The sequence below is a fragment of the Trichosurus vulpecula genome, chromosome 2 (assembly GCF_011100635.1).
Source record: "Trichosurus vulpecula isolate mTriVul1 chromosome 2, mTriVul1.pri, whole genome shotgun sequence".
NCBI lineage: Eukaryota > Metazoa > Chordata > Mammalia > Diprotodontia > Phalangeridae > Trichosurus > Trichosurus vulpecula.
The window spans coordinates 176,666,358-176,691,687 of NC_050574.1; the positions used below are offsets into that span (position 1 = coordinate 176,666,358).

A 25,330-nucleotide genomic window follows, 5' to 3' on the forward strand; every position below is an offset into this window, starting at 1 on the left:
TACAACTCCCAGAGTGCCGCGGGGCCGCCCAGACGGCCCCGCCCCCCCGCCTCGGGGTGGTTTAGGTCTGAGCGTGACAGCACTAACCAGTAACCTGGCTCCGTGACCGTGACCGCAGACGGCGAGCCAAAGAGCCAAGACAAAGCCATGCTGAGGCTCTGCGGCGGGCGCTTGGCCGCCCACCTGGGCACCTTGCACGGGGGTCTTCAAAATCCAGCCCGGGGAAGCGTCCGGGCCGTCTCGTCCTGCATTGACCGTAAGGCTCGGGACGGGGAAGTGCTTGTGTCAGGGGGTCCGCGGTACCATCTGTCGGGCCTCCGGCCTCCGGCCCCCCAGGCTCTCCCCCTGCTGGGCCTGCGCTTCTCATCCCCACGGAAAAGCGGGCCGGCCCGCCGCTCAGTTCATTACGACCTGTGCGCCTGGGAATAGTCCTGCAGCCCAGGGGGTCTGGCCGTGCTAGTCTGGAGGACCAGGATGAGATAGGTGACGTCTCCATCCAAGATCTTCCTTTTCCTCTCCTGCCACCCCTCTTTGTCCCTTCTCTCCGTGCCCCCCGCGCCCGCTGGGATTCATTCCTCAGGAGCCGCCCCCTTCGTCCGTCCCCCACCCCCCGCTTCGTTTTTATCCATTAATCTGCCCCCACTCCACTGCTGAAAAGTGTGTTCAGCGGCCAAAAACACGAACTCCTGGGCTTGGCAGGCAAAGCCTTAATCTGGTTTGTTGGGGGGTCTTTGGTTTGCTTTTTTTGTTTTTTATCTTTGTATCGCCAGCATTTAGTACAGTGCCTAACACATAGAAGGTGCCTAATAAATGCTGACTGTCTCAAAACTGCCTTTACGTGCGTTCAGGTTATCCTCACCTCCATGGTGCTACTATGCCTCCGGCTCACCTTTGACTCTTGGAATTACTATCACAAATAAGCCTCCACTTGGCTGCCTTGGCACGGACTCCCTGGTTCTCTTGTTTCCCATACCTTCCTCTCCTAGTTTTTGGTGGTGCACTATCTTTTATTGTTTGGTCAAATGTTATATCCTTCCAGTAGAATGGGAGCTCCCCAAGTGTAGGGATTTCACTTTCTTCTTTCCCTCCGCAGCAATGCCTTGAACAATGTTGTTGAATTCAGTTCAATGTATTTATTTGTCTGCCCTTGGCTTGAAGTTGCTGCTTTGAAGTGGAAAGATGACTAGATCTGGATCTAACTGGACTCCAATTCCTGCTTTGCCTTTTTCTATGACTGTGTGCCCTTGGACGCAGTACTTCAACAAACATTAGGCGCCTACTATGTGCAGAGCCTAGCCCAGTGCCTCAGAAGCACAGTGCTGGGCATACAAAAGCAAAATTCAAATAGTTTTGGCCATTAAGGAAATTGCTTTCCAAGGCGTGACATAATACATACATAAATAAGTAAAGTAACTTGAGGAGGAAGAGAACACTAGTAGTTAGGAAAATCTCAGTATTCACAGAGGACGCGGCATCTGAACTGAGCATGGGAGGAAAGTAAACTTTCTGAGAAGCAGAAAGGTATAGGAGACCCGAGACAGGAGATGGCCTAACAAGTTTGAGAAATGTTGTGTATGAAGAAGAAGAATAGGCAATAAAACTGGAAAAGTAGGATGGAACTAGATTGTGGAGAGCTCTTACCATTCTTAACCTCACTTTCCCCACCTATTAAATGAGAGTGTTAAGATGATCTCTGGGGTACCTTTCACCTCTACATGCTGTAATCCTAAGAGCTGACAAACTACCTCTATCTGTCTCACCCTCCTCCAACCAGGGAAAAGTATGGTGCAGATGGTAGCCAAGGCTTTCTGCCATTATTTTCTTTAGAGGCTGAAAGGGCTGCCTTTATTGAACTACCTTCAAAGGTTTCTAATTTTCTTTAGCCTCTTTGAAATTTAGCCAAACCCCCCTAGAACTAAAGTATATTCTCAACTTGTGATACTTCTTGAGAAATGTTTCATAACTTTACTTACTTTTTTATTAACGGTATGACACAATGAACTGGTCTTGGAGACAGGAAGACCCATTTTCAAATTCCCAAATCCCACTGGCTGTGTGACTCCCCCAGTGTTCTCCAAAACTGCAAATTGCAGAACATTTGCAGTCTCCGCTTGAGTAAAGAAGGTTCCCAACATGGAGTTCCCTGTACTGATAAAATCACAGGTGCAATTTCTTCACCTGCCTTTGTTCTTCCACTCACAAATTGGATTGTCTAGTTTTCCTTTGCCTTAGTTTCTTCATCTATAAAAGGAACCATTTGGAGAAAAAATGGCCTGTAAGGTTCCTCCCAGCTCTAGACTTCTGAGGCTCTTCTTTGCTTTCCGGAAATACGAAGCCCTATCAGCAGATTCACATTCATTCAGTCATCTTTCACAACTTTGTGGATCATGTATCCTTTAAGCACAAGGAACACGAATTACTTATTTCAGCATTTGTTAAATGTCTGTTAAGTTCAGGGCACAATAATGAAATAAGATAGAGCCCCTGACCTCAGTCTAGTAGGAGAGATAAGGCACGCTCGCTCACCCGCACACCCCCCCACCCCCCACACAGACAAATAGTACTTAAATTATTTTATTTCAAGTAATAGCTAGCATTTATGTAGGGCTTACTATGTGCCAGATGTTGTGCTAATTACAATTTTATTATCTCATTTGATCCTCACAACAGCCCTGTGAGGTGGGTGCTATTATCTCCACTGTACAGTTGAGGAAACTGAGGCAGATAGGCTAAATGACTTGCCCAGGGACACACAGAATAAGGGAGTGTCTGAGGCAGGATTTGAATTCAGTTCTTCCTGATTCCAGGCTCAATGCTCTATTCCACTGTACTACCTGGGTAGCTGCCTAAATTTCGAAGATCTATGAATACAGATCACAGTCTTTCTATGAATTAATAGAGTTGTGCCTATGAATAATCTGATAATGAGCCTTTCCAAGATTAGCTAGGCTAGTCTTTGGACAAGAAACATATAGGATCATAGACATAGAGCAAAAAGGAAACCTTACATGTCATCTAAGCCAACCCCTGCCCCATTTTACAAATGAGGAAATAGAGATGCAGGGAAGTTAAATGATTTGCCCAAGGTTACTCAGATAGTTAGTGGCAAAGCAAGGATTTGAAGTCAGAGAATGTGGGAGTATGAAACCTCAACCTCTGACTTCAAATCCATCCACAGTTCCATGCTGTTTCTCTCTTAACAGGTCCACACTCAAAACCTTTCCATCTTAGTTGTATGTACTAAAACTTGTCCTCAGTTGGCATAGCCTTCAAAAATTCAAGTTCTCTTCCAAATATAACTTTTGTCTTAATGCAAATCAGAATATGATAAGTGCAAAGGAGAGCTCCAAAGGTGCATGGGAAATTAAAGGAAAAACAGCTTCCAGTTGGAGAGATCCCCAGGTGAGTTTGCGATGCTGTTGAGATCTCTAAGTGAAGGTGTTCAAGTAAGTGGCAAGAAGCCTAGGGCTTATCTTTAAAGTTGTAGGCGGGGTTGAAATTACCAAAATAGAGTATTGAGAAATAAGAAATGAAGTCTGAAGGATTGCTAGAAGAACGTGAAAGAAAGCCAATAAAGGATACAGAGAAGGAGCAATTAGAAAAGCAGGAGTGTTAAGAAACCCATAGTTTCTTACCCCTCCAGTTTCTCCTGTTCAATTTTCCAGAATCTCCTTGCTTTGGGAAGCCCAAAACTGTGTTGCCATTTCTTTTCCCAGAGAACTAATCTGCCCATCTAGGCTTGGATAATTGAAATAATTGCTATCTAACCCACATACGCAGCTCCCAAAATTCAGTTAACACTTAGAGTCTTGATACCTCGATCGGGCGATTTAGTAGAAACCTGCCGTCACAGTTTTATAGTATCAATCTGGCCTTTTCACATGTTGAGATTCTTTGACAGCTGACTTCAGAGTAGGAGGTTTACAACATCGTACCTTCCATCATCCATATGTGTGGTGACACAACTCTACCTGTTAATCCGTTTTTATTCCTTTTGGCCCTGATATCCTGGCAGCACTATCAGCTGTGCTCTTTATGCCAGTATGACATAACTTGTAATTACGTGATTTACTTATTAACAGATGTTCCTGATGCTTTGGGTATTCTGACTTTACTTTTCTGCCCCAATCATATCTGTTTATTGTCTGATTACCTGGGCAAATTAATTTGTAACTCCTCTCCATCTTCCATAGATGGGGTGTTAAATTCTCTCCTCACCATTCTAATAGGACCTGTGGCTTTCTGAATCTTGTGCCCTCTGTACTTGTCACCCTTCCCCCAATTTAGAACTGTTCTTCAGTTCCTGTGTCCTGGAGCCACTTTGGTTCAGATGGAGCCCAGGAGATCATTGGTATTATATTTGATGTCTATTTGACCCTGGATTCCTGAAAACAATAGGTAAATGGAGCATTTGGAGTGAGAAAATCTCTGAATCCTAGCTCTGGTTATCTGGTACTTCCAACCTATATGACCTTATGCAAATGACTTTACCTTTCAGGGCCCCAGTTTTCTCCTCTGTAAAATGATAGAGTCAAACTTGATTTCTAGGGTCCCTTTTAGCTTTAAGTAAGTCCAATAATTAAAGCCTTAAATAAAAGTCAGTTTTGAGTTAGGACTTAACTGAAGAGTAGTTCTTGATTGTGTTCCTTCTTTGGCTTCCAAGAAACCTTCTGCTCCTCATTAGTGAGTAGGTATTGAGACTAGTGATATGTACAACACTGAACCAAGATCTCATCCCTCATCCAAACAAAAATACACTTACTTGCTTTTTAGGTTGAGTTTCTGAAAGAAGGGGCAGCGAGGTGGTGCAGAGGATAGAGTGCCAGGCCTGGAGTCGGGATGAAGAACTGAGTTCAAATCCAGCCTCAGGCACTTACTAGCTGTATGACCCTGGGCAAGCCACTTAACCCTGTTTGCCTCAGTTTTCTCATCAGTAAAATGAGCTGGAGAAGAAAAGGCAAACCACTCTAGTATCTTTGCTGAAAAAAGAAAAAAAAAAACTACCCAGATGGGGTCACAAAGAGTTGGACACACCGAAACCACTGAACAGTAACGATTCTAAAAGGAACATGTTGATGCAGGGGCCTATAGAATAAGGATTTTAACAGGATCCGGGAATAAAAAAAGAGCAGGATATTCTAAAGAATTTTGTAAAAAGCAACCCTTCCATATTTTTACATATATGTTAATGTGTGTTTGTTATTCCCAGATCGCAGACTCTCAAAGTTGGAAGCGACCTCAGAGAACATCTAATCCAACCTGTACCTTAACAGGCTTCTCCTTTCTATTAGAAAGTAGGGTCAGGGGGGTTAATGGAAAGGGGAGGATGAGTAGAAGGGGTGAGTTAAGAATGGATAAGGGACTGAGAGGTAGGCTAGAATGGCGTATTAGAGCCTTGGCCAGGGGGCGGTGAAAAGGAAGGAAGGGACCGAGCATCTGTGAAGCGCTTGCTCTGTGCTGGGCATGTGCTAATTGCTTTACAAATATGACATTCAAACTTCCTGACAACTGTGGGAGGAAAGTGCTTTTATTATCCCCACTTTTACAGTTGAGGAAACTGAGGCAGACAGGTGCAATAATTTGCTCAAGGTCACATAGGTAGTAATATAAGAATAATAGCCGATACTTACATAGTCCTTACCATGAGCCAGGCATCATATTAAGCACTTTACAAACATCATCTCACATGATCCTTACAACAATCCTAGGTGGCAAGTAGGTACTGTTTATATTATAGATGAGGGAACTGAGGCAAACAGAGGTTAAGTAACTTACCCCACCCACAGTTGTCAGGAAGCTCAAATGTCATATTTGTAAAGCAATTAGCACGTGCCCAGCACAGAGCAAGCGCTTCACAGATGCTCGGTCCCTTCCTTCCTTTTCACCGCCCCCTGGCCAAGGCTCTAATACGCCATTCTAGCCTACCTCTCAGTCCCTTATCCATTCTTAACTCACCCCTTCTACTCATCCTCCCCTTTCCATTAACCCCCCTGACCCTACTTTCTAATAGAAAGGAGAAGCCTGTTAAGGTACAGGTTGGATTAGATTTTCTCTGAGGTCGCTTCCAACTTTGAGAGTCTGCGATCTGGGAATAACAAACACACGTTAACATGTACGTAAAAATATGGAAGGTAATAATAATAATGATGATTTGGGGTTTTTTTTGTCAATTAGTCATGTCCAATGTTTCATAACCCAATTTGGGGTTTTCTTGGCAAAGATGCTGGCATGGTTTGCCATTTCCTCCTCCAGCTCATTTTACAAATGAGGAAACTAAACCACACAGGGTTAAGTGCTTTGCCCAGGGTCACACAGCCAGTAGGTGTCCGAGGTCACATTTGAACTCGGGTCTTCCCGATTCTAGGGCTGGCAATCTAATAATGACTAATACTTACGTAGTACTCCCTAAGTGCCAGGCATTGTGCTAAGCACTTACAAATATCATCTCATTTGATCCTCATAACAACTCTAGGAGGTAGGTGCTTGTATTATCCTCACTTTACAGATGGGGATACTGAGGCAAACAGGGTTAACTGACTTGCCCAGGGTGACACAGCTAGTAAGTGTCTGAGGTGAGATTTGAACTTGGGTCTTCCTGATTGCACATTGCCAGCTGCCTTGGAAGCCCAGGAAGGAAGGAGGAAGGGTAATCCTTGCACTGACTGATTTTCCCCCACACTCTTACTTAATTCTTACTTAACTCTTTAACGTTCTTGGTGTTTCTTGCCTATTTATTGTCATTGCAGTGATTGAAGTGAGAATGGTCTGGGTGTTTCCAGTCAGACTGGGCACATGTCGAAGCTCCCCATCTCCGTGGATAGGACTGTGCTGGGGCACTTCTTTTTTTTTGAGGGGGGAAGGCAGGGCAATTGGGGTTGAGTGACTTGCCCAAGGTCACACAGCTAGTAAGTGTGTCAAGTGTCTGAGACCAGATTTGAACTCAGGTCGTCCTGACTCCAGGGTTGGTGCACTATTCACTGTACCACCTAGCTTCCCTTGGGGAACTTGCTTTTGAAGGCAAGTATAAGACTAAAGAGCTGCAGGCCTAGGGTCAATTATATTCCCAGGCCTCGGCATGGTACCTGGCACTTAGTAGTCTTAGTAATTAATGGACTGAAGTTGGATTAGCATCTTGAATATAATTACGCCTCTAGGAAATTGCTTCCTGGAAGACCTTTTCCAAACTCACATGTTTACACACTGCTTTCTCACAGCTTCCCTGGGCCTTAATGATGTGCAGAAGGAGTTCCAGAAAGTGGCCTTTGACTTTGCCTCAAAAGAGATGGCCCCACAAATGGCAGAATGGGACCAGAAGGTGAGAGTGCCCCCTTCTAGGTGGCAGGGTCGACTCTTCTTGACTTTCCTCACTATCCCAGCTGGTTTGGGACCCTACAGGTAAGGCTTCATAGGAAGACAGTGATGGGGGATTCTTCTTGTTAGAACAGGCATCATTCCGAAGACTTCTGTTTTATGACCTAAGGATTTGGAGATTGCTTAAAGTTAGCGCTCCTTCATCTATGATCCAGCGAAGAAGGAGTGTTTCAGTGCAAGCCAAACAGCCTCAGCAGAACCCACTGATTTTATCAAGCAGCTTGGACATTTTTAGTGCCCACTCTGTGCCACAAAATGTGCTTAGTTGATTCAGTCTTTAGGGGGTCAAGTTGAGGGAAGCCATCTTAGGCTGCATCACTCCCCAACCAAGAGTGCCTTGATGCTTTCCTTTAACATTTCAAGAATCTGTGGTTTCATCAGAGTGGGTGCTTCCTCCACTGATGCAGATTGCAGACCCTTTATGACTTAGTGTAGCCTGGGGTTCTCAACCTGGGATGTACAAACTTGGTTCTGTTTGTTTGGGTTTTTAATAACTACATTTTCATGTAATTGGTTTCTTTTGCAATACTGTGCATTTATGGATAAATTTATGCATTTAAAAACATTCATAGATGGGGTCCATAGACTTTAGCAGCCTGCTGAAGGGATCCATGACCAAAAAAAGAATGGTTAAGAGCTGTCGGTATAGACAAAAAAAATTCTTGTGACCAAAAGATATGTTATCCTCTGACCTCTGGTTTAATGCCTCTCTAAACTTAGCTAGCCCTTGGATAACCAACATGTTGTCTACCACTTGGCCCATGCTCAGAGCCTTTCCTGACCTATAGTGACACATGCCAGAGCTTTGAGAACCAAGGGATGCTGTTGTGAGGTATTAGTTTTCAACTCAGACCTGCTGAAATCTATAAATGCAGGTCTTAGAGAACCTTTGTCTTTTCTCCCACCCAGGAGCTTTTCCCAGTGGAGACCATGAGGAAGGCAGCACAGTTGGGCTTCGGTGGTATCTATGTTCGGTCTGATGTAGGAGGATCAGAGCTCTCCAGGCTTGATGCCTCTGTCATATTTGAGGCCTTGGCTACAGGTTGCACCAGCACCACGGCCTACATAAGCATCCACAAGTGAGTGCCTAGGCATGTATGAGAAGGTACTGCCATCGTCAGGTACTTTGAAGGGTGGCTATGGGGAGTTTCTGATTCAAAGTAACATAACTACTCCCAGCTTTCCAGATCTTTTTTCCTTTACGGAGCTAAGCTACTGCAAGCATAGCGTCAGAATCTATAAGCCATTGTAGGCTGCCTGTTAGAAATCCTTATATGGGTCCTTAAGAATGCATGTTCTGCCAGTCTTGCTCTGATCCCAGATTTAGGTGCAGGAAATCTTCAGCCTTTTCAGGACAGAGAAGGCATGATACCAGAACCCTGCGATTATTTTTTTCAATTAGAGCTTCCAGTTGAGCCTGTGGTGATCCTAGGAGAAAGGTGATAGAAAAGAAATATATTTCAAAACTGCTGTGAAAGTAAACAGAAGTAGCATAACTTATTATCTGCCATCATCCCTGAGAGCAACAAAACTTATAAAGTAAATATTTTGGCCTCAGTTTTCCCTTGGTGCCATGTACCCCCCAGGTCTCTACTCAAATACAGCCTTTTCTCCAGAAGTTGTGTCTAAGAATGTCCCCCTTCCCTGCTTGTCTCTTTTCTTTCTCCTCCTCTTTCTTATCTGTTCTCTTTCCTCTCTATCCTTCCTTTTTCTTCCCTTTGGTCTCCTTCCCCACTTCTTTGCTCTGTCTCCTTTTGCCCCTGGCAGCATGTGCGTCTGGATGATTGACTCCTTTGGAAATGAAGAACAGAGGCACAAATTCTGTCCACCACTCTGCTCTATGGAGAAGTTTGCTTCCTACTGTCTGACTGAGCCAGGTGGGCTTCCCACACTTGTGAGCATGGTCACTGGAATTAAAAAGTTGTGACTCTTCCTCCCCAGTACCCAGAAACAAATACCCAGGGCATATAAAAAAGCCGGGGCCCCCCAGTGACTTAACCACAAGAGGACAAATGACCAAATTCTGAGGTAGCAGATCCTCAAAGAGTTCTGGGATCCGTGAGACCAAAGAACAAAACCAAACCAAGGGAAGCAATTTCCCTGCCTAGGTGAGAGCAGACACGGTGGGTTTGGTTGGGATACCCCCAGAAGGATCTTAGTCAATCAGTCACCTATTTGATAGGTGTGACAGGTTAAATGAAAAAAGCCTAGAGCCTCAAAGTTCCCATTTTTATCCTTTCTAGTTTTGGGAGGAAATAACCTGGGAAACAGGGAGGGTCTGTGGCTCATTTAGCTCAATGGATTCATTCCCATTCCTTCTTTGCCCCTTCCTCCCTGTCACAGGAAGCGGGAGTGATGCTGCATCCCTTACGACCTCAGCCAAACGGCAAGGGGATCATTACATCCTTAATGGCTCCAAGGTACCTGTTTTCCTCACTCTCAGATCCTCCTCCCTGTTATGGTTGGTATTTCCTTCCTCACAGAAATCAGATGTGCTCTTAGATCCTGTCTGTCAGCAGGGTTCCACAGGCACTTTGTCAGGAGAATGTCGCATTTCCTTTTCTGATTCTGTGAATTCTGATCTGACTCCAGTCCATTCCTTCCTAGGTCTACCCTTTTCATATCCTTATCCAATAGAGCCCACAGTACCCCACAGTGGAGCCAGGCTTTATCAGCACCCCCAGGCTCCCCTCTCTCCAGCCTTTGCTTAGGGGTCTAATGTAGGGAGCCCTCCGGTAGGTTTATGAGGCTTCAGACATTAAGCATTCAAGCTTTACCTCTTCCCTTTTCATACCACTTTCCAATCCCACAGGCTTTCATCAGTGGTGGTGGTGAATCAGACATCTATGTAGTCATGTGCCGGACAGGAGGACCAGGCCCTAAAGGGATCTCCTGCCTGGTCATTGAGAAGGGGACCCCAGGCCTCAGCTTTGGGAAGAAAGAGAAGAAGGTGAGAAGAATATTTGGGCAAACAACTATTAGGTCTTGGACAGTACACCTTGTTCTGTTGGTACAACTTATCCTAGCCTTCCTAACAATAGCTCGAGAAATCTGATTGCCTTCCTGCCCTTAAGGCAGTGATTTCCCTCTATTTTTCTCTGCAGACAGACATAGAAGAACTAGATTCATTCATAGTACCATTACACGAAGAGGTTTTATACATATCGAACAAATAAAGAAGGTGGTAAAATTATGTATGGGTCAGCCAAGTTCAATGATAACCACATTGGTTTGAACATGTTACATGCCTCTGTTGCTGTGTCTTCTGTAATCTAATTAATCAGGGTACTCCCTGAGGATAGATCCCAGCCTTCTTTGTGTAACTCTTATCTTTACTTAATTTTCTGTGGTGGGTTGGTGGGTCTGCCCGATGTTCTGGGGCCTTCTTCTGGGTCCCTTAACGCTGGAAGCTGAATGAGTAACAGTATCTCATAAAAAAAGTTCTTTTGGACAGGTTTCAATTTTGACCAAGATGTAGTTAAAAAGGCATAAGCTGCAGCTTCTTCAGATGAAGATAAAACAAAGCCTGGAGGGAAGAAGGTGTTTGCAGTACTAAAAAAAAAAAAAAGTAAAAAGGCCCTTGTTTCCCTGAGTAATTTCAGAAAAGTAAACACAGAGCCCTGAGAATGAGGCAATCCGGTGGCATCAAGCCAGGTCCATTGCAAACAAGCTTACAGAGAGCGTGACCAGGATTGGTGGGACATCTGGGGCACACACAGATTGTATAGACCAGGGGTTTTTGGTTTGTTTTTTAACATGTTTTGTGTCATTATAGCTAAAAGCTAGGATTTGTCTAGCACTTTAATGCTTTTGCAGTAGTCTTACAACTATTATCTCATCTTAAACTCACAACTGTGGGAGGCAAGTACTATTATTACCCCCGTTTTATAGATGAGAAAACCAGGGTGGGGGGGGTTGGTGTTAAAGAACTTGCCAAAGGTCTCATAGCTAGTAAGTATCTGAGGCAGGATTTGAAACCAGTTCTTCCTGACGCCAGGGTCAGCATTCTACCTAGTGTACCACCTAGCTTCCTCTAGGTATGCACCCCTTTGGCAGTCTGGTGCAGCCTATGGACCTCTTCTCATAATCATGTTTTTACATACACGAAATAAAATACTTAGGATAAAAAAAACTAATTGTATTGAAATAGTTACCCAAATATTATAAAAACCGAACAATCAAGGTTGCAGACCCCAGGTTAAGAACCCCTGCTGTAGATCAACAGGCGTGTTACAAATTCTGTTCCTCTACTTTGGAATAATAGCGCCCGCTTTTCAGAGTTGTTTGTCAGAGTAAAATGAGATAATGTTCATAAAGCACTCTGCAAACCTTAAAACACTATACACATGCCAGCTTATCATCATCATCATTTTGATGGCTCTGTAAGAAGTGATTGAGATGGTAGACCTGACCTCATCCCTCCTAGAACAAATGCTGGAGTTACCAAATTCTCAGCATTGGCCACTTGTCATCCCCAAAGATTTCTCAGTATCATTGATTAGGATGGCCTCCTGTGTATTATGAATTAATCAGGTTGGAGTTTATTTAATGTGTTTGTTTTTGAGTGCCTACTGTGTATAAAATGCTACCCTGGGCATTTACAGAAAATAGAACGGTAATATAATGACAGTCTCTGACTTTAAGGATCTTAGGCATCCTGGCATAGGGAAGCATCCTTGACTAATATGTAGGCTAGAACTTTAACCAGCCAGGGCTCTCACACGTGTTTAAGCCTGAACCCTTCATGCTAAACTTAATACTAAAGACCCAGGATAATGAGACCTGAAACTCCCAAGCTTTCTTCAGAACAGAGTAAGGGTACTTCTGGGCAGTGCCGTGGTCCCTTGTTTTTGCCAGGTAGGGTGGAACTCTCAGCCAACAAGAGCTGTGATCCTCGAAGACTGTGCTGTACCTGTGGCCAACAGGATTGGAAGCGAGGGACAGGGTTTCCTTATCGCCATGAAAGGATTGAATGGAGGGAGGATCAATGTTGGTAAGAACATGGAAGGGAGAATGGGGAGTAAAGAAGAAACAGGGCACCAGAGAAGGCAGCAGTTGTTTGTCCTGTCTCTTCATTTGAAATACGCCCACTGTACTCTTCCTGTCTAGCCTCCTGCTCCCTTGGAGCTGCTCATGCTTCGATCATCTTGGCCCAGAACCACCTCAGAGTACGCAAGCAGTTTGGAGAGCCCCTGGCCAACAACCAGGTGATTGCTTAGAGTTTTCTCTACATATTGGAGCCAACTGGACCTTTCTCATAACCCACATTTTCACTAGAGTGGAAGAGAAATGTAAGGGAGGGAAGATGATAAGAACTGTATTGAAATTGATTTCTTATTCAACACTCAGTACCCCGCCTTTGGCTGGAGCTTCTGCTCTAAGCCTAGTGATAACCTCAATCTGCTACCTTGGGATCATGGAAGAGATGAAGGTAGGGCTCATAAAGCAGTGAATGCCTTCCAGTAAATGTTGCAGGGGACCTTGGTGCTGCGGTTTCAAAATAGAAACGATCTCTTATAAAGGGTAGAGGACCAGGGACAACCCAACCTTTCCCACCCTTCCGTGTCTTCTTCACTGTAGTACTTGCAGTTCAAACTGGCTGACATGGCTGTTCGGCTGGTGGCTTCACGGCTAATGATTCGTAATGCAGCAGTGGCGCTGCAGGAGGAGCGAGAGGATGCCGTGGCCCTCTGTTCCATGGCCAAGCTCTTCGCTACAGATGAGTGCTTCACAGTAAGTGACAAAGACCCCTGGAAAGAAGAGCAGCCACTAGAGGCAGGAAGAGTTAAAATCTCAGTCTTATGAAGTGCCATTCCACACTGTACTATCCAAATCACAAGTGAACTCAAGACCTCCTCCCGCCCCAGTTTGTATTTTTCCCACTGAGACCATTGCCATGGGCAGTCCAGTGGAGTGTGCCTACTCGTCCATAGCTCTCCTCCATTTCTGGAGTGACTTAGTTTTTGCTATTAAGTGATGGTATAGCTTTGTATAAATCCAGCCAAGGTTTTGTTGATGAGGGGAAACTAGCTCCCTGGCAAACTGTGGTTGTGAAGGGTCAGAGAGCTAGAAGGGACCTCAGAGGTCACCTGGTCCAACCTCTTCATTTCATAGATGAGGAAACAGGCCTAGGTGAAATTTAAGTGACTTGCCCAAGCAGACAGAGCTACTAGGTATTAGTTGGCATTTGAACCCAGATCCCATGACCCCAGATACTATATGCCCTTCTGAATGACCTATTTGTTAGGGACCCTAAGGCCAAATACTGAGCCATCATTTCTTGTCCATGAAAAGTCAGATCCTACAGACAAGTGCCCCATGTGCTGAGACTAGGCAGTTTTAAATGTGAATCAAAATCATAAAATCTCAGAGTTGGAAGGGATCCCAAAGGTTATTGAGTGCAGTCTCATTTTATATATTTTTACAAACCAAGGTGCAGAGGTATGATGCATGAGTTGTACCCTCACGTGTCACAATAACTTGTTTAGGAGAAAGAATGAGAGAAGCCACTTGCTTCACTGCCTTCATTCGAATGTCTGATCCAGGCCCTGTTGTGCTCCTCCAGATATGCAACCAGGCCTTGCAGATGCACGGCGGCTATGGCTACTTGAAGGATTATGCTGTTCAGCAGTATGTACGGGACTCTAGGGTCCACCAGATCCTGGAAGGTAACGGTGTGGCTTGGGGTTTAGCCCCCTCCCTCAAAAGTTATTACAGATGCATGGCCAGGGGCCGATGGGGTGGAGACCAGGCTCAGGCCACAGGATCACAGATGTAGGGACCTCAGAGGCTGTCTGGTCCTTTTGTTGTTGTTCAGTCATTAAAGGATGTCTGACTCTCCGTGACCCTGTTTTGGGGCTTTGTTGGCAAAGAGAGTAGAGTAGTTGGCTGTTTCCTTCTCTAGCTCATTTTACAGATGAAGAAACTGAGTCAGATAGCATTTAAATGACTTGCCCAGGGTTATACAGCTAGTAAGTGTCTGAGGCCACGACTCACAAAGATGAGTCTTCCAATGCTCTATCCACTGCACCATCTAGCTGCCCCTCTGTGTAGTCCTACCCACTTGCTTTTGTAGATGAGAAAAGTGATGCCTGGGGAGGTACAGTGACTTACCCACAATCATAGAGTGAATGGAGCACTCAGTGTTAGTGATGGTGAGATCTATATAGCACAGAACAGACCTGTTTATACTTGTGTACATTATCTGCTGGACTCTCGTGGCAAGCCTCTGAGGTATTTTATACAGCTTCAACTTGTTTAAGTGACCCAATCAGCAGGCTATTGCAATGATCCTGGTATGAAGTGATGAAGGCCTGCACCAAAGTGGTGGCAGTGACAAAAGAGAGAAGGGGGCATATGGGAGAGATGCTGCAAAGGTGAAACTGACAGACCTTGGCAATAGCCTAGATATGGCAGCATTAGAGGTAATGAGGCATCAAGCGTGACCCCCAGATTGGGAGCTGAGGGACCAGGAGCATAGTGTTGCCCTCTACAGTAATAGGGAAAATGGTGGCAGGGGGTGTTTAGAAGGAAAGATAATGAGCTCTCTTTTGGACATAACAAGTTTAAGATGTCCACTGGACATCCAGTTCTATGGTTTGATATGAGAGAGTGGGGGTCAGCGGACAGGGAAAGGTAGAGGATTGTCAGTACGAAGGTGGTAACTAAATCCACGGGAGATGAGATCACCAAGTGAAGTAATACAGAAGAAGAGAAGAAGGCCCAGGACAGAGCCCTGAGAGACACCTACAGTCAGAGGGAATGATCTGGAGGAGAATCTAGCAAAGGAGACAGAGGAGGAGTGGGAGGAGGAGATTTTGGAATGTTTGCATAATTTTGTCCATCTTTATTCAGCAGCAAATGTGCAGGAGTGAAGGGGTTGAGTGGTAGGTAGGATTGATCCAAGACTGAGGCTTGCCCAGGCATAATTGGCAATATGCTGAGAGGGCTAGGGCTTCAAGAGAGGAACACAGTAGAGAGTTGAATTGGGTCCCTCAGGAGTCAAGATGGGAAGAAGGGGAAAGAAGGGATAGTGCAGGGGAGATGGCCCACGAGAGAATTGATCTTCACAACCACCCTGGGAGGTAGGTAGGTCCTATTATTATCCCCGTTTTACGATTGAGGAAGCTGAGACAGACACAGCTCCCTCTACACTACTTCATTGGTGGTCTCATTAGCTCCTATGAATTTAATTACAATCTTTATGATAATGATTCTCAAATCCACCTTCTGGTTCCAGTCTCTCTGCTGAAGTCACATTTGAACTCTTGTCTTCCCGACTACAGCCCAGCACTACCCGCTCTGCCACCTAGCTACCTGAATTTCAAGTTTTACTTCCCTAGGCTTTGGTTTCCTCATCTGTACAATGAGGTCCCTTCCAGCTCTGCATCTGTGATCAGTCCTACAGCTTGCCCACAATTACACAGCTAGTAAATTGTCCCCATTGGGCACGTGAAAAGTCAGATATGTCATAGACAAGGGTTACATAGTCAGTCATTGTAGGAAAGCCTACTCTTTGTGCATTGTCTTTGTATCTTCAATTTTTACTAACTTTTCCAGGAAAAGGCTGAAAACAAGCTTTAAAAAATCCTCAGTGGGGTACTTGGTCCACCTTAAATTGGTCTGACTGCCTCACCACCTCCCTTGGTGTAACTCTAAGATCATCTGGGGCTGACTCGCAAAGGGACTTCGGTCTCCCCATTAGAATGTGAGCTTCCTGAGAGTAAGGATTATTTCATTCTTTGTGTTTGTCGAAGTAAGCACCTCAGAAATGCTTGTTGATTTATTACTTGTCATTGTTCAGTCTTTTCAGTCGTGTCTAACTCTGCATGACCCAATTTGGGGTTTCTTTGGCAGAGATACTAGACTGGTTTGCCATTTCCTTCTCCAGCTCATTTTACAGATGAGGAAACTGAGGCAAACAGGGTTAAGTGACTTGTCTAGGGTCACACATCTAGGAAGTGTCTGAGGCCAGATTTGAACTTAGGTCTTCCTGACTCCGGTCTATTATTCTATCCATAGTGACATCTAGCTGCCGAATGCATTGATTACCTGCTGCTAGATTATCTCTTCTTTCTCCCTCCACAGGTAGCAATGAAGTAATGAGGATGCTTATCTCTCGGAACTTGCTTCAGGAATAGCACTGGGTGTGGTGTTTGTGGGCACAGTTCCTGCTTGTGCAATCTCGTATCCAGTTTTGATGTTAAATTACCAGGGAAATCCTACAACAAGAAGCTGGACCATCCCAGGGCAGGACTCACTCTGGGGTACAATTCAGCCTGAGCCCTACAAAGCACAACTTTTCAAATGGGATTACAACAGTGTCCTAAGGATACAGACAGGAATAGGCTGGCAGCCTGGACTGGAAAATTCACAAGAGGAGACTGCTTTGTGATATCAGTATGCTTACTGTCAGCTCTTGAAGACTATCGGTGGCATGGGTCAGAATTCACCCAACAGCCAACACACTTCACTAGTACCACATTGCCTTAAGCTACCTACATCTGACCCACATAACATGCAGTTAACAGTTCACTGTTCTGTAGCACTTTAATGTGCTTTTCCAAAAATCATTTGGGAGGTGGGTAATGCAAGTATTTTTCCTATTTTACATATGAGGAAAATGAGGCTCAAAGTAAAGTGACTTGTCCAAGGTTACACAAGCTGGTTGGAACTGGGATTTGTAACTAGTTTTGCTGATTCTAAGCCTGGTGCTCTTTTTGCCCTACTGCTATAGATTCCTCTTCCAGGAACGTGGACATTTCCATTATGTGCTTTAGCTAAATAAAGCAAAGATTTGGGGGAGATGGAACTGAGAGGAGAATCCTGCTGTTTTTAAAACAAATTTGTGCCTCAGCCAAAAACCACCCAACTCTCCAAAAGGCACTCCTTGTCCTGTGCTCCAAAACAGTCGTTGAATTGTATGATGCTGGAGTGCTGGGCCTGGAGTGAGGAAGCCCAGAGTTCAAATCTGGCCTCAGACACTTATAGCTGTGTGACCTTGGACAAGTCACTTAACCCTGTTTGCCTTAACTGGAGAATGAAATGGCAAGCCATTCCAGTATTTTTGCCAAGAATTTATCTAGGTCAAGGTCGAATAAATTTGAGAAATCTTGCTCTTGAGCTATGACTGGAGTATGTCCACTCTTTATGCCTTCCCCACAGATCAGGGGTGATTGATTTGCTGCAACAACGATTAATTTGTTTTTATTGTATCAATAAAATCATACAGATGAGAGTGGATTTGGGGTTCTTAGAACCCCTCCTAATTCATTCAGTATTGGGTATTTTTCTCATATTTGGAAGGAGTTTTGACATTCTAAGATAAAACACTGGCAAAAAAAAATCTGACCTCATTCACATATTAGCTTGTCCTGATCAATTTTAGGATATGCAGCATGCTTCTTGATGTGAGGGGAAACATTGAGCAGAGGTGGCACTGTTTGTGTGTGTGTGTGTGCTGCTGTCACTGTGTGTGCTCAACAGGATGCCGGAGAGAGTGAAAGAAACACAGGCCAGGTGGGAGGGTGAAGAACGACTCTGTTTATTAAGCAGAAGTGGTCAGTTTATATACTCTGTGGAATCAGATAAGTGGACCAAGCGTTGCCTTGTTTTGTTACTGGATGGAACATCCTGCCATGTGGCTCATGTAGCCCATGTAGCTCAGATACTCTGTGATAACTATTTTGAAACATAGCTGTTCTTTCTCATGGGAATAACAGCTTATCTATGTACGGTCTTGCCTAACAGAGAGACCTTGCCTCAGATGGCCTTGCCTTGCAGAGGTCTAGGGAGGCTTTATCAAGATAAAGCTGGAACTCCACGTACTATCTGGTACTGTCCCGGGGGAAGTTAGAAGGGAGTTGGCAAGCCCACCTTCCTGAGTACACAGCCCAGAGAAGAACAAGCTCAGGCTTAACGGAACCTGGCATGTACCCTTCTCACTACGGACTATCTCAGAGCTGGCCCTCTACATTTCTCCCTTTTTTATTTTATAATTTTTGAGTGGCTTAAACATAGCATTCATTATCCTAAGGACACAAGGTAGACAAAAAAATTATTATGACCAAACAAAGAATATAAGATAGCATATGGAAAATAGTCAAAAATACATTTGTAAATGGGTTAAAATTTGAAAATATCAATAATTATTTTTGCTACCTGCTCTGGATCAGTACCAGGAAGAGGGGCGTTTCACTGTTTCAATATTCTAATCAGTCTGCCCTTTTTCTTTTGCAGACAGCTCACCATTATAGATACATGTGAATTCTTCCCCTTAACCATCACCCAGTTAAGTAAATATGGGAAGGATTGATTGACTCATTGACAAATCAAAGGGGGCAGTCCACTTTATGAATATAGATACATAGACTCAAAAGAAATAAAAAAATAAAAATGCAATTGTCTTTTTAAGATTCAAAAAGTCTTTTCTTATGCAGCTGTTTGGCAGAGAACATCTTCAATGAAATCTTCTGGTTTTTGGTATCTGTTCCAGTCATCTCCAGCACAGCATCTTCGTCATCTTGTATTCTTATAGGAATCAGCTTTCTTTCCATTCTCCTACAAGAGTGATCTTAGCACAAGTTTAATTTACCATTTTTAATCTTTATAACCCTGATCATTTTTTCAAACTCAAAAGTTGAACCAGGGCCAATTGTCATATTTAAAAAATTCACATCAGAAGCCAGTATCTTACTTTACATTCATCCATTATTAATTTCCTCATCAGGAGGATGAGATGTCACTTAAGGAATTAATAACAGGCTTCAGTACATACATAAATACATAAAATTGTCAATTTTTAACAATGCATATAAAATCTTAACCTTTTAGTCATGCCACGTTTCTTTGATGGCATTTACAAAATAAACCACAAACCCTTCTTCTTTTTTGCATCATTAATTGTACCAAAACTTTAAATAAACATGGTATTAATCAAATAACAAAATAACATTCTCACATTGCTTAAGGAACATTTACAAAGCAAGCCCTAAGTGGTTTGCATGCATTTCTACCCTTGTTCATAAACCTTTACTAAGTTGTCGAAAAAGTCCTTAAGTAACACTAATTCCAGAGTATTACAACAAAATTTCTAGTTATTGCAGTATTCTTATATATCACAAAGGTTCTTAGTCAAAAAGGTGTTGTAATGGAATCTCACATTGGTAGCAGTAAGAGAGTGATCACAGGAAAATCTGCTCTTAGAATCCTTTTAAACAAAGGGAACGTTGTAAGGTGAGTCTTAAGCAGGTTGTATAAATTTCTGCACATGTTGTAGTTGTAGATAAGAATAACATTATATTGCCTAGTAAGATAACACAAAAGAGCTTGTATCTTATACTACTTGCTCTGATTACAGAAATTTGCCATAGAAGGAAAGAGCAGGGACATGTGACATACCCAGATTCAAGCTCAAAATTAGTTAGGTCCCACATGTCTTTTACCTTAAACAGCAAGTTTCACTAATCATAGCTTAGAGCCAGATACAGTTGCTTCTACTTCCATGGAGCTGCAATAAGCAATAAAGATTTAGCAGGATTCATATACATAAGGGATTTAATTAAACATCTTTCATTCACAGCTTTAAACTTGTCCTGGTGTAAAAGCCAAATATTAAAATCTTTTCTCTCTGTTGTACATAAACTTGCAATTTCTCAGCAAGCCAAGTTCATCGTTTAGAATTTACGTAACTCAAACAAGTTCTTTTTCTGGAGCTGATGACCTTGCCGGTGCAGATGGTTTCCCAGGGCCTTGGCAATTTTACAAAATAAAAAGTAACATGGTCCCCAAGAAGGGATTAATAGAAGAAACCTTGGGCCTGTTTGCTATCCTTTGCTGTTTCTCTGAGCACACCTATTCAAGGTTGATCCAAACACACAATAAAGCTAGGAATGAAAGTTAAATAAAATTTAAAAATTCGCAGTAGGTTTGGACATAATTGTAATCAGAAATAGAAATTTAGTAGGCCTTCTAAAAATCATGCAAAGGATTTTACAAAACATATCTTCATAAAAATACTTCCCTTTCTCAGAAACAGCTTACAATTTATCCTGATATTATTAATTCCTAAGTATTAAACAATTCTTAAATTTGATCACCAAACCTTTTCCACATGATTGAAGAGGAAAAAAAGAAAACTAAACATACTTTTGTAAATACTAAATTTAAGCAAAAACATCAATAGCTTAGTTAATGATCTCACAAATTTCCTAAATGATAGCAAAACAATTAAAGACAAAATTTGGTAATTTATGATTTCTTAAATTACAATCCTTAACCTGATAACATTTAGATTATAAAAGAAATTGCTGATAAAGTATAGTTTTCCCATACAGATAGAGGAGTTTGATAATTAATTGAACAGTAATAATAATAACTCACAATAATCAATATCTTTATCCTAATCAATATCCATATAAGATTTAATAGAACCCACCCATGAATCTAGCCCAAAAGGTGGATGGACATAATTTTTTTTATCTCTCCAGAGCTATATTGGTTTTTAACATTAAAGCAGTAATCCCAAATAACTTAGTTAACAATCTTACAAGTTTTATAAGTGCTGGCCGAATTGTTTTAGCTGTGGCCTTCTATTAACTACAGGTGAAGGTAGAAATACCTGGTTTTCTAAATGACAATTATAAAACATAACAAGACAAGGTTAGCAAGGCTGAGAAAGTAACATAATTGGTTTTACACAGTTGTTTCCATTTTTTAGTTTCAACAAAATTCAGATTAAAAATTGCTTTGTCTAACACCAATTCTGGCTTATAATGTTTACTCAAGTTTTACAATATAGGAGAATTTTACTACAATTTGGAAATACAATGATAGTACAAACAGAAAATTCCAGATGACATTAATTGAATTCCAAATCATTACATATATAAGACTGGGCTTACCAATCATAGAGGCTTTTCTTCTCTCCCCACAGTTGCAGAGCCTGGGTTTGGACTTGGGGGTGGTAGAGTCAGGAATTTGGGTAAGGTGAGAGGGACTAAGGACCAGGGAGTGCTGGGAAGCTGTAGAGTCCAGCATCTGAATTAAAGGTGCGAGGAGTCATTGAGGAGGGTCCCTGAGGAACCTTTGTTTCCTAATAGGGGTTGCTGGGCTTTGGGAAACTTGGAGCAAGAATTCCAGGTTCCAGTGGTGTGGGAGCAAGGACTTGGGGGCTTGAGAGGAGAAGTTCTTCTGCTTGCCTAGAAGTGTGGGCTTCAGGGTGCCCAAGGGTCCAGGGCTGTTGTCAGTGGGGTATGAGAGGGCAACAAAGTAGCAAAGTAGAGAACAGGGAATAGAGCCTTCATTGCGACATGTATTTTAATTTTTGCAGTTTCAGTGTTATGATTTAATGTATATTGAGACTTTTAGGTGAAAAAAACATCAAAATAAAGGGTCTAAATAAGAAAAAGCAGCTAGTAAGTGGGGCAATTATTTTGAAAGGCGCCAACACTCTATTGTATATTCACAGCTGAATCACTTTTTAAACTTTCCAAGTAGCAACCTTAGAAAAATCACAGCAAGCTAGGAATATATGTCTATATATCTATATCTATATATATTGAGATAGTTCCTATTCTAAGAAGTATTTTTGTTTCTCAAGAATACAGTAAGTAAGAATCTTTTGAGTAAAATATGCTCATATTGACTCTCATTCTCTCTGTTTTTGTGCTCTTATTTTTCTATTTTGAAAGCTTAAAACCACTTTTTTCAAATTCAAAATAGGAATGAGTGTCACTAAATTGCACATAAGGATCTCAGTAGTTACATATTAAAAAGTACTTATTAACTCTATAGATTTATTTAATACCTTTATGTTATTAAATATTTTCCAATTTTTTATTTATATTTATACTAGCCTCATGGTGATTCTCATTAACTACACATGAATTAAAACATCTTTGTATATACTTTTGACATTGAGCTTGAATTCTTAACCCCCTGAGGAGCCTATTGATAGGTTGGAGGGGGATATAGAAAAAATGTATATCTTTTGTCATTTAAACTGATTTTTCTTCACATTCATAAGTGTATTATTATTTTGAGAAAGGTTTCACATGCTTCACCAGATTATCTATGGTTAACAGAATCTGCTAAAGAATTTTTAGCTGCTCTAACTTTTATTGTAGCCCTGGCTCAGTCCGAAACAGGATGACAGGATGAAAAGATCCTAATGGTTCTAATTTGTACTTGAGTAAATTTTACTTCTGTGTTCACTCCTTAAAAACTTTTTTGAAAGTGAGAACTTTGAATTTGCCAGTCAAAGGTGAGTGGGACTCTGGAAAAAATCCAATGGTGCCTTGTCCCTTCTCCTCATACTGGGGAGCCTAAAGTGTCTCTTTTTCAGATCTACACATTTTCCAAATTTGCCTTAGTGCCAAATAGCATAATACATTCCAGCTTATCTTACATCGAATTAGGAGTAACACGTTTCACTTAAATTTAAGGGAAAAGTTTCCTGCTTTCTTTCTTATCTCACTTCACACTCCAAATTGGCCAGATTCGGAATGGAGGAAGAAAGAAAGAGCATTTTTCCAACAACTTCCCAAAAGTTTCCAAACCTTTTACTATCAAAACCTCTATTCACATTGTTTGTGCAAAATAGATTATGCCTTCCTTAAACTTTCTACACATCTTCCTCTTTCCTACATGCTTAAACTTTCTTGCTTTTCCTTTCTGGTGGACTTTGATTAAAGCCCCTTTAAAACTGCACATACCTTATTTCTTTCTAGGTCTGACCTGACACTTCTCTTATCCTCTTCAATCCTTTTCCATCACATAACTTAAACAACAAAACATTTTTCTCTCACTTTCTCTCTCTCCTGCCCCTCCATTCCTCTGAAGAGACTGGAGTCAAGGAGGGAGAGAAAAACAGAGATAGTGGACATTACAGGGTGTCATATTACACACTTCACACAGACACAGAGAGAAAATGACAGGAAACACAGAGAAGATTTTTTAGAAATCCTTTGTACAAATTAGACTTTTACTTGGCCTTCTGATGTAATGGAGGCCAGGTGCCATGTTTTATTGGGGTCTTGGAGACCCTGCTTTTAAGATAACCTGGAGCAGATCCCTGGCTGTAGGGGAAATGTGCCCTTTTCTGCTGTCTCTAAAAATTCTTGTAATTGGGTAGTTATTATTAAGAGACCTATTTCCCTTAGTAGCTTCTTCAGAACTTTTGCCACCCAAATACATGGATTGGATTTATATTGAGGATGTGGAGGAGGGACTGAAGGAGACTTCAGTCTGTCCTCTAAATTGTATCCTAAGTTGTCTTTTTCTGGTATTTTGCACTTGGATTCTAACAAGTGTGCAAGTTACTCCTCTTGCTCTGTTCCCATAGCCATATCTGTCTTTAAAATTTTTGTAGCAAGAGGCACTGTTTCAGGTTTTTGCAAGCATATTTTTAAAATGTTCCATATTGAAAAGGCAGTTATCAGGAAAGCTGCAGGTCCCACCTCCCTGAAATATTCACTCATCTGGTTTCCTACAACCTCCCACCTTTCTAGATCTATAGTCCCTTCAGTGGGGAATGAAGGACACCATTTTTATACAATTTCCAAGAATTCTTGTAACTGGCTGGAGGTTATTAATAGTCCTCTGTCTCTAACCAACTTTTTTAAAACCTTTAGATAATGGAATGTTATTGTATGAATAAAATTACTGGCATGGGAAAATGAAAGACAAACCAACAGCAATGAAAGACGAAAACTGTCCAATGCAATGACCACAATTCCAGGGAACAAATGAAACATGCCATCTGTGTCCTGACACATGATGGACAAGATAGCTAGCATTTATATGGTACTTTAAGGTTTATGAAATTCTTTACATACCTTATCTTGTTTCATCCTTTCTACCTCTGTGAGATAGGTGCTGTTATCCCCATTTCATAGATGAGGAGACTGAGGCAGGCAGAGGTTAATTGACTTGCTTAGGGTCACACAGCTAGTAAGAGTCTGAGACTGGACTTGAACTCAGATCTTCCTGATTTCAAGCTCGGTATTCTATGCACTGTGCCACCTAAAGGCAGGATGAGATAACACTGTCTAACATGGCTTGTGTGGGAATTTATTTAGCTTGACTACCATTGTTAAAAGGTAGGAGGGGTTTTTTTTGTCTTTTTTTTTTTTACCACTTTGTGGGGAGATGTGTGTTTGAGAAATAGCAACCAAAAAAAATCATTGAATCATTTTTTAAAAATGCACAGAAGAGAACAAAAGAAGTCGATAAAGACTCACAAAATAAACTGGACAATTTTGAAAGTTATACATAGACTGTATCATATAATTGAAAAGAAAATCAGTACATAATAAAGATTTGTAGTGTTGTGAGCAATCTTTTTTCTGTTCCATGTCTATGATAATTTACATTTTATTTGGCATTTGTTGAGTTTCACCTTTTTTTGTTTTATATATGTGCATAAAATATTAATACAGTAGTTCATGTATATCATATATAAATAATTAGACTGGAGCTACATGCTCAAAAAATTTTAATAACCTTTTTTAGCTCATGGACCTCGGGCAGTCTATACAAAAAAGATGAAATAAACATTTAATTTTCATTTTATTAAGGGTACAAAACCTTTTTCACTTTCACTAAAATATTGCCTTTTTAGTCAGAGCAATGGGGTTGAATATGCTTCATTATTTTTAAAATCTTGCCATACAGTAATAGGAATGTTTGATTCTAAACTCAGTTTATTTTAATACTTGGCTCTAATGGCTATCATAGAAAACACCACCCCTCCCCCCCGCCCCCACCCAAATGCCTAGATCTAAATGAATTCCAAATGACTGTGCATCTTGAATCCTGAAACTTTTTTCCAACCCCATCTGCCAATTATGCAAAGGTTTTTGTTGAAATTCAGGCAGTAGATTTCCATCTTCCCTTATGTCAGTCAGTTCTTGCAAACTCATTAGAAGGTATTGCTTTTTAGAACTATATTTTAAACAAA

The 25,330-nt window shown here is 41.9% G+C and overlaps 1 protein-coding gene across 2 annotated transcripts; it reads left to right on the forward strand.

Annotated features, from left to right (window-relative positions):
* Nucleotides 1–54: 54 nt before the first annotated feature.
* Nucleotides 55–17,647, forward strand: ACAD8 (acyl-CoA dehydrogenase family member 8). 2 transcript variants are annotated; one of them, XM_036745698.1, is made up of 12 exons: nucleotides 1,110–2,389; nucleotides 3,322–3,402; nucleotides 7,215–7,315; nucleotides 8,281–8,450; nucleotides 9,139–9,248; nucleotides 9,715–9,791; nucleotides 10,184–10,321; nucleotides 12,229–12,364; nucleotides 12,481–12,578; nucleotides 12,952–13,104; nucleotides 13,937–14,039; nucleotides 16,459–17,377. In XM_036745698.1, exons 3-12 carry the CDS (start codon nucleotides 7,283–7,285, stop codon nucleotides 16,509–16,511), a joined length of 1,071 nt encoding a protein of 356 aa, XP_036601593.1. In that variant the 5' UTR covers nucleotides 1,110–2,389; nucleotides 3,322–3,402; nucleotides 7,215–7,282; the 3' UTR covers nucleotides 16,512–17,377. The 2 variants fall into 2 exon arrangements, with proteins under 2 accessions (XP_036601592.1, XP_036601593.1); XM_036745697.1 differs by lacking the exons at nucleotides 1,110–2,389; nucleotides 3,322–3,402 and adding an exon at nucleotides 55–256 and having other exon boundaries at nucleotides 16,459–17,647.
* The last annotated feature ends 7,683 nt before the right edge of the window (nucleotides 17,648–25,330 follow it).

Excerpts from the sequence above, each read along its gene's own strand:
- ACAD8 (XM_036745697.1), top strand. The coding sequence starts at position 148 with ATGCTGAGGCTCTGCGGCGGGCGCTTGGCCGCCCACCTGGGCACCTTG. Across the intron at positions 8,451-9,138 it reads GCCTACATAAGCATCCACAA|CATGTGCGTCTGGATGATTG; the intron begins GTGAGTGCCTAG and ends TGCCCCTGGCAG. Across the intron at positions 13,105-13,936 it reads CTACAGATGAGTGCTTCACA|ATATGCAACCAGGCCTTGCA; the intron begins GTAAGTGACAAA and ends GTGCTCCTCCAG.